This window comes from Quercus lobata, chromosome 2 (assembly GCF_001633185.2).
Source record: "Quercus lobata isolate SW786 chromosome 2, ValleyOak3.0 Primary Assembly, whole genome shotgun sequence".
Classification (NCBI taxonomy): domain Eukaryota; kingdom Viridiplantae; phylum Streptophyta; class Magnoliopsida; order Fagales; family Fagaceae; genus Quercus; species Quercus lobata.
The window spans coordinates 69,173,506-69,182,989 of NC_044905.1; the positions used below are offsets into that span (position 1 = coordinate 69,173,506).

Sequence of the window (9,484 nt, forward strand, 5' to 3'; positions counted from 1 at the left end):
ATTTGACTAAAGTTCAGCCACCGATCTTCCATGTTGGGGGGGAGACTTCTTATTTTTAAACAGACTTGTGAAGAAACATTATGGGCAGTGTCTACTCCATACATGCCTGCAACATGCTATTTTTCCCGAGCATTATTTCTTATATATATCCTCAAGACCCCACCTGAGTATTAGTCAACGAGATTAAAAATTGAACAAGACCTTCCTTAACACGAAGCCAAGTTTAATGACCTCACCTCACCAAGGGAATCATTAATTAATTCTAAAGAAACATAGGGAACCATCAAAAAAAAAAAATGACATGACTAAAGCTAGACCACCTCTTCCAAGTTAAGGAGTCTTCCCATTTTTAAAAGACTTGTGAAGAAACCTTATTTCTCATATCCTCAAAACCCTATCTAACTATTTAGTCTACATATACGAGTATAGATATGAAACAAGACCACCTTCAACATGAAGCCTAGTTTAATTATTCCAATTACCATACCAGCAGTAGGTAGCTAGGTGAATTGTCTCAGCCCAAACTTTGGGCCGTTATTATCCGTCTCTTCTCTTCCTCAGAATGTCTATTAAGATGTTCTCGTATTATGACAATATGACCATACGAGAGAGATGGTCTGGGACCATAATTAACTGCCTTGCCTTCCTGTGTTATATTTTCCTTAAATGCAATGTCTGTCCGAGGTGAAGAAAAAAATGGTAGATCAGTAGGTGGAGTGTCCATACTTGTGAATGGTACACCATCTAGTCAAACATTAATACAAGGCATTTAGGCCTTCTTTAGGACAAAATACTTTTTCCGCCAATCACCTCCAAGTTTCCTCTCTTTTTTCTTTTTTTTCCCTTCTTTTTTTTGTTATAAATCTTGTTTCTGTCTCTTTTTTTTTTTTTAATATCAATTTTTATAATTTCAAAAAATTTATTTAGTCCTAGGAAACAAAACATACATTGAGTGAGTTAAATTAGGATCACAATAAAAATTCATAAGCTAATATTTACATAGTACTTCACATTTGGGTCCATCATAATTTACAATTTAGAATTTGTATATCAATGGTTCTTTTATTTTTTTTATTTTTTGATAAATATAATAGATTTTCAACTAAATGCATCCGTTCCATGATTATTACTCTACATTATTGGGCCAAGAAATTAATTAGTTTTATGATATAGGTCAAGTCTAAACCTTAAAAACTCTTATTCAACGACAAATTTTTTATCAATTGAGTTAACTAAAACTTATATTTTGAGCTATTCATTCGTGAGTATCAAGAAAAATAAAGGAATATTGTTAAATTGTTCCGAATTGTTGTTGGTGAGGTTAGTTAAAAACATAAGTGGCTTATAAGAGAATATTGGAAACAGAAAGGAATAGAGAAAAGATCTCAAAATGTTAGGAGTCAACATGCAAACCAACTTCATGAATAAATGTGGCTCCATATCTACCACCGGTTAAAGTGCCTAACCCCAAAGCTCACGTGGATCACCAAATGGCCGTCCATTCAACCTACCTCATTCCGTCTTATATAAACTCTGCCTTTGCTCTTCTTGTCATCTCGTCCCCAAAAACCAAAACACAAACAAACTCTTTCAGAAAATTAATTTCAGTATCACAAGCATCACTTAGAGCTTAAAAAAGAAATTTTAGTCCGATCGAGTTCTTGGTTAACTCGGTCTTTGCTAGCTCTTTGAGAGAGACTAAGATCAAATTCAGGCTGTCACACATGGCTTCGTCTTTGGATGCAATCCGTAAGGCTCAGAGAGCAGAAGGTCCAGCCACCATTTTAGCCATTGGCACAGCCACTCCCTCCAACTGTGTCTCTCAGGCTGACTATCCAGATTATTACTTCCGAATCACCAAGAGCGAGCACATGACCGAGTTGAAGGAGAAGTTCAAACGCATGTGTATGTATTCGCATCTATCATATGTAATATTAGTAATTTAGTACGTACTAGTAATTTTTATGCATCCCACATGCATCCTAAATTATTGTGTAGCAAAGATGAACTAAATTAATTTTTTTTTTTTCATAATTTGATTGTTATAAGCGAGTAACTTAATACTTCATGCTTGTTAGTTATAAAATGCACCGTAGTGGTGCTATTTACTCTTACTAAACAAATCTCCACTTGAAATGGAGTTTATTAATTACTTCTTAGATTATATAAAAAATTTAAATAATTTGTTAGTTTTATACATTTATAGTCTGAAATCATGAAATAAATTAATTTAGAAAAAACCTTGTATAGATCTGGCGTATAAAATTTATGTGAGACTGATATGTAAGCCCACATGAGTTGTATACGCAAGACAAGACAAGACGTCTTATTCATTTCAAATTTAGATGATTTTTTTTTTTTCCTGTAAACTACTAATTTTTCCAATCCATGCACCATTTGTACTAATTACAGGTGACAAATCGATGATAAAGAAGCGTTATATGCACTTGAATGAGGAGATTTTGACTGAAAACCCAAAGATGTGTGAGTACATGGCTCCATCACTTGACGCACGTCAAGATATAGTAGTGGTGGAGGTTCCAAAGTTGGGAAAAGAAGCAGCAACAAAGGCAATCAAAGAGTGGGGGCAACCCAAATCCAAGATCACCCACCTTGTCTTCTGTACAACCTCAGGTGTAGACATGCCTGGTGCAGATTACCAACTCACCAAGCTCCTTGGCCTTCGACCCTCAGTGAAGAGGCTCATGATGTATCAACAAGGTTGCTTTGCTGGAGGGACTGTGCTTCGTCTTGCTAAGGATTTGGCTGAGAACAACAGGGGTGCTCGTGTTCTTGTGGTTTGCTCTGAGATCACAGCAGTTACTTTTCGTGGACCTTCTGATTCCCACTTGGACTCATTGGTGGGTCAAGCACTTTTTGGCGACGGTGCAGCTGCTGTGATTATTGGGGCTGACCCAGATACTAAAATTGAGCGTCCCCTGTTTCAACTTGTGTCGGCTGCACAGACAATTCTACCAGATTCTGATGGTGCAATCGATGGACATTTACGTGAAGTGGGTCTCACTTTTCACTTGCTAAAAGATGTACCTGGGATTATATCAAAGAACATAGAGAAAAGCTTGGTTGAAGCTTTTAATCCAATTGGTATAAGTGATTGGAACTCTCTGTTCTGGATTGCACACCCAGGCGGTCCTGCCATTCTTGACCAGGTTGAGATCAAGCTAGGACTCAAAGAAGAGAAACTTAGATCGACCCGTCACGTTCTGAGTGAGTATGGGAACATGTCTAGTGCATGTGTGTTGTTTATATTAGATGAAATGAGGAAGAGCTCTGCTGAAAATGGAAAAGCCACCACAGGTGAAGGGTTGGATTGGGGTGTTTTGTTTGGATTTGGACCTGGTTTGACTGTCGAGACAGTTGTGTTACACAGTGTCCCCGTGGAAACCAGTCACTGATGATCGATGATGAATATCTGTGTGTGCTCGTGATGAGTGAAATTGAAATTATCTCGATTGGGTTACAGGCAAAAAAATATGATCACTTTCCAATAAAGAGACCGTTACGCTGATTGGTGCTCCTTAGTAATAATATTCTTCTACTACATTATTGTTTGTAATTTGTATTAATTGTTTAGCATTTAAAAAATACAAATGGCCTCGTGACGGCCCAATGGGTTGTTTCACGTTCTTTCAACAACTAGTCAACTACCTTCAATTCTTGTTTTTATTTTATTTTTAATTTTCCTCTCCTTTTCTTTTCTTTTTTGGGTTTATTGTTAATCAATTTACTACTCTAAAAATCAGATCTACCCTTGAATCCATTTCTTCTTACGAATCTCAATATTTGTTGTATGTTTTTACTTTTGTTTATGTGCAGAAGGTTCTTCCACTTTTGGTCATTCGCTTGGTATTTAATTAGTTGAAAAATAAAAATAATAAATCATGACCGTATTTTTCTTGAATATAATGTATTAAATTACACTTTTTGCTTCTTAAAGTTTGGGGTTGTTTTTATTTTGGTTCTTGAAGTTTAAATTTTTTTTTTTTTTTTGGGTCCATCAACTTTTATCTTATTTTCAAAATGATCATCATGTCCATTAAATTAAATAACTAAATTATAGTTGAAATTATATTATTTGATTTAATTAAATAAAATGATTTTTTAAAGAACTTCTACAAATTTAGATTCATCAATCTTGTAATGTTAAAAATTATATATAATTTTACTTCAAAATGAATTATTTATATTATCAAAAAAGTTGACTATCAAATTGAAAAAATAATAATACTAGTGATTTTAGCGACAAACAACTTGAATATTGCTTTGTCTGAGCTGCCAATTCCTATGGGGGAAGATTTATGATTTTAGACTACTATTACTCACCTTCCATTTTAATTTAAAAAATAACAATGTCATGCTTAACATATATTTTAAACGAGATGGATTCAAGTTACATTTTATGTAACTTCAAAAGAGTTATACCTTTTTTGAACTATTATTTACTATTAGGTTTAAAGGTGAAAATATACTCATGGTAATATCATTATTATTTTTTAGAAATTAGTGATTTAGGCATTAACTACTCTTACTAATGAAAAAAAAAAGCATTAACCCTCACTCTCCACGCCATCATCTTTTTCCTTTCTCACATAATCTTCTAGCTCTCTTGCAAACAAATTGTAAGGAAGCAAGACAAATGTTGACTGTATATTTAGCTATTTAGGTTTGCCGTGACCTTCACTGTAGAATTTATTTTGGAGTATGGCAAGCATTAGAGATTGTAGGGCCATATCATGGAAGACATTAAGGTTCAACTCCAAAGTGGTGGTCCTTGGAGTGTTTGTTGGTTATACAAAGACAAATAACGCCATGAAATTAAGTGCTAACATATTTAGCTATAAACCATGATGCTTTGCATATATTGATGTAAGAGAGCCCATCTTTTTTAAGATCTTTCAAGGACCATGGTGGGAGATGATGATATGGCTAAGAGATAGTGTTACGTTGTTAGAGCACCAAATTTTTAAATTGACTTTGGCCATGAGTTCTTTTTATCTTTAGAAATACTCATCCTCAACAATTTTTCTCTAAAAACAATTGTGACTATTTCTAAAATTTTCTAGTACCTCAAGACAATATTGTTAAGAAATCAATGGTGGTGACCTGAAAGTACATAGTGCAAGAAAAAAAAAAGGGATGTGAAAGAGGATGAGAGGAAAAAAATGATGATGTGGAAAAGAGTGGGAGTCAATATTGTGTTTTTTTTTTTCCCTTTAATAAGAAGAGTTAATGCCTAAATCCCTAATTTTTAATTAGAGAATAATAATGACTTTAATGTGAGTGTATTTTCACCCTTAGATCTAATAATAATCAATAGTCCAAAAAAGATATAACTCTAAGTTACACCTAGTGTAACTTGAACTAGATTTAACCCATATTACTAAGCATCAATATACAATAGAGGGAACTGATAAGGATAAAAAATGGGCCTAGCCACGCGAAGCATAAAGCTGACGGATTTTTCGTGCACTCCTTCAGACATAAGCAGATGATGGTGTTATGGCTGACGGTCATAGGTCAGCTAGCTCCAAGGCTGACGGCACTACTAGACCAACGCCCAAAAAACTGAAGGAAGTAAATTGAAGCTGACGGACCGAACATAAGTTTACTTGCTACCCACGTTACGTATAAGGAACTGTCTTGCTTCCCATGCTAGATAATATTCAAGGGATCCCTATAAGGAAAAGATCCCGTAAAATACGCCCAAGAAGACTCCTATAAGGAAAAGACTTCTACTCCAAGGAAAAGAGGGGCAATCCTCGCTACTATAAAAACCCAAGCACCCTCACAAACCAAGGTACGCATAATTTACCCTCTCTAGCACTCTAGAGCAGTGAGAATAGTTCTGACTTAACCTTCGGAGGGTGTTTGGCCGGTACCACACCGGTACTCTCTACTAGGTTCTTCCTTTTCGTTGTGCAGGTGCCATTTGCGACGTGCGAGAAACGTGTGACTCACTGGTGGTATTTTCGGTATCATTAGTTGGCGCCGTCTGTAGGGAACGATCGAAGAATTTGAGTTATCACCTCCCGGACATAAGAGTCGTATGGTACTCACTCACTCAATGGCCACCACTAACAATGCTCAGGAAGACGAGCCACCGAGATCTACGGCATTAGAAAGGCAGGTCCAGACTCTCATGACAGCAGTAGAACGACTCACGAAGCAGAACCACGACCTGGAGAAGCAGCTACGCCAAAAGGACACAGGACCTAACCTTCAGGAGCAAAACCAAGAAGGTAACAGCGCCGAGCGAAGGGAGCAGGAGAGGCCTGAAGGCAGCAATGCCCCAAGCCGACCGAAGCGGAAAAATGTAAGCCTTCCGTCTCTCGTAGATTTCGCCCCACCACCTATCGTCGCGGAGATGCAGGTGATGAAGGAGCAAATGGAGGTCATGATGAATGCCCTCAAGGGACGGGTATCTTCTGATCTCGACGACTTGGTGAACAGAACCGACTCGCCATTCACCGCCACCGTTAACTCCTACCCCTACCGAGTAAGTTCCGCATGCCACAGATAGACAGTTACGACGGAGTCAAGGACCCTCTGGACCACCTGGAGACCTTCAAGACCCTAATGCACCTTTAGGGAGTAGCAAACGCAATCATGTGTAGGGCCTTCCCTACGACGCTGAAGGGCACAGCAAAAATTTGGTTCAGCCGACTGATACCGAACTCCATCAGCACCTTCAAAGAACTCAGTGCTCAATTTACCGCACATTTCATCGGAGGCCATCGGTACAAGAAGTCTACGACTTGCTTGATGAGTATAAAACAGCGAGAAGATGAAACTTTAAGAGCCTACATCTCCTGCTTCAACAAAGAGGCACTCTCGATCGACGAAGCCGACGATAAGATACTCGTTGCGGCATTCACGAATGGCTTGAAGAAGGGTAAGTTTTTGTTCTCCCTATACAAAAACGACCCAAAGATCATGTCGGAAATACTTTATCGTGCCACAAAGTATATGAACGCTGAAGATGCGTTGTTAGCTCGGGAAGAGAGGCTCAGGAAAAGAGAAAGGCAGGAAGACACTCGACAGGACCAAGGCCGAAAGAAGGCAAGAACAGGAGACCGAAGGGACGAGAGGCGCCCTAAACCCCTGGGGGGAAAATTCACGAGCTTCACTCCGCTGACAGCCCCGATAGATCAAGTCCTTATGCAAATGAAGGACGAGGAGGCTCTGACGTTCCCAGGAAAGCTGAAGAGTGACCCCAACAAACGTTCCCGGGATAAGTATTGCCGTTTCCACCGCGACCATGGTCACGACACGGCTGATTGCTATGACCTCAAGCAGCAGATTGAGGCCCTTATCAGACAAGGAAAGCTGCAGAGATTCGTTAGCAAGGAGAAAACAGATCCCCCCACACAAGACCAACACCCCCGACGGGATAATGAGCGACCAAGGCCCTCGATTGGGGACATAAGGATGATCGTAAGAGGAACAGCTGTCACCGGGTCATCCAAGAAAGCCCGCAAGACCTATCTTCGGATGGTACAAAATGTTCAGCTAACGGGAGTTGTGCCGAAGATAGCACAGAGAGAAGGCCCCGTAATCGGATTCTCAGAAGAGGATGCGCGACGCCTTCACCATCCACATGACGATGCGCTCGTCGTCAGCTTGCGGGTAGGAGACTACAACATGCACCAGGTGCTGGTCGACAATGGCAGTTCAGCAAATATTTTATACTACCCAGCATTCCAGCAGATAAGGATCGACAGGGAGTGATTGATCCCGACAAATGCCCCGCTTGTTGGCTTCGGCGAGAGCCGGGTATTCCCACTGGGCGCGGTCACATTATCCGTAATAGTGAGCGATTACCCTCAACAGATAGCCAAGGACGTGACATTCTTGGTAGTTGATTGCTCGTCTGCCTACAACGCTATCCTCAGGCGACCCACGCTCAACTCATGGAAAGCGGTAACTTCCACCTACCACCTGATGATAAAGTTCTCGACTGACTACGAAGTAGGGGAGCTGGGCGGAAGTCAGATGGCCGCGCGTGAATGCTACATAGCCATGATGGAAATGGAGGATCAGGTTCAGGCTTTAAGCATAGAAGAACACCGGACGGTAACGGAGCCGGTTGAGAAGTTAGAAGAGATACCCCTTGACAGTTCCAATCCTGGCCGAACAACCAAAATTGGAACGCTCGTTAACCCCACGATCCGTCAGGAGCTCATAACCTTCCTCAGATGCAATCGAGACGTATTCGCGTGGGGTCATGAAGATATGCCGGGAATAGATCCTTCAGTTATGGTGCACAGGTTGAATGTATCGCCCGCCTTTCCACCTATCAGACAAAAGAAGAGAGTGTTTGCCCCCGAGCGAGACCGAGCCATAGCAGAAGAAGTCAGAAAGCTACAGGAAGTGAGCTTCATTAGGGAAGTATACTATCTCGACTGGTTAGCAAACGTAGTGATGGTCAAAAAAGCGAGCGGGAAATGGCGGATATGTGTGGACTTCACCGACCTTAACAAGGCCTGCCCCAAGGATAGCTACCCCCTCCCGAGGGTCGATGTCCTAGTAGACTCTACGGCCCGACACCAGTTGCTGAGCTTCATGGATGCTTTTTCGGGGTACAACCAAATCCGAATGCACGAAGCCGATCAGGAAAAAACGTCGTTCGTGACCAGCCAAGGCCTCTTCTGTTACAAAGTGATGCCCTTCGGCTTGAAGAACGCAGGCGCAACGTACCAAAGACTCATGAACAAAATGTTCGCACAGCAGATTGGGAGGAATGTCCAGGTCTACGTGGACGACATGCTAGTAAAAAGCCGAAGGGAGGAAGATCATCTAGGAGATCTCAAAGAAACATTCGACACACTTCGCTCCTACAACATGAAGCTCAATCCAGGAAAATGTGCCTTTGGAGTAACGGCAGGAAAATTCTTAGGATTCATGGTGTCTCAAAGAGGAATCGAGGCAAACCCGGACAAGATCCGGGCCATTATGGATATGGCACCACCAAGAAATGTGAAGGAGGTGTAAAGCCTCAATGGAAAGATAGCGGCACTAAATAGGTTCGTGTTAAGGGCAACGGACAAGTGTTTGCCCTTCTTCCGAACATTGAAGAAATCCTTCGAGTGGACTGACGAATGCCAGCAAGCATTCGAGGAATTGAAGGCGTACCTCTCCTCCCCACCATTGTTGAGCCCGTCGCAGCCAGGAGAAGAGCTTTTTCTCTATCTAGCCGTCTCCCTCGCAGCCGTTAGCACGGCCTTGGTCAGAGAAGAAGAGAAAGTACAAAAGCCCGTGTACTACGCAAGCCGAGCGCTTCACGATGCCGAAGAAAGATACCCACCCATGGAAAAACTTACCTTTGCATTAGTTATGGCAGCCCGCAAACTCAAACTGTACTTCCAAGCTCATACGGTGAACGTCCTGACTGACAAGCCCTTATGGCGGGCAATGAGCAGTCCCGAGGCTGCGAGACGATTGGCGTTATGGGCTATAGAACTGA

General features: G+C 41.0%; 1 protein-coding gene across 1 annotated transcript; it reads left to right on the forward strand.

Moving 5' to 3' along the window:
* Nucleotides 1–1,542: 1,542 nt before the first annotated feature.
* LOC115976336 (chalcone synthase) lies at nt 1,543–3,720 on the forward strand. Its single transcript, XM_031097546.1, has 2 exons — nt 1,543–1,905; nt 2,413–3,720. The coding sequence occupies exons 1-2, from the start codon at nt 1,725–1,727 to the stop codon at nt 3,414–3,416; spliced, it is 1,185 nt and encodes a 394-aa protein (XP_030953406.1). The 5' UTR covers nt 1,543–1,724; the 3' UTR covers nt 3,417–3,720.
* The last annotated feature ends 5,764 nt before the right edge of the window (nt 3,721–9,484 follow it).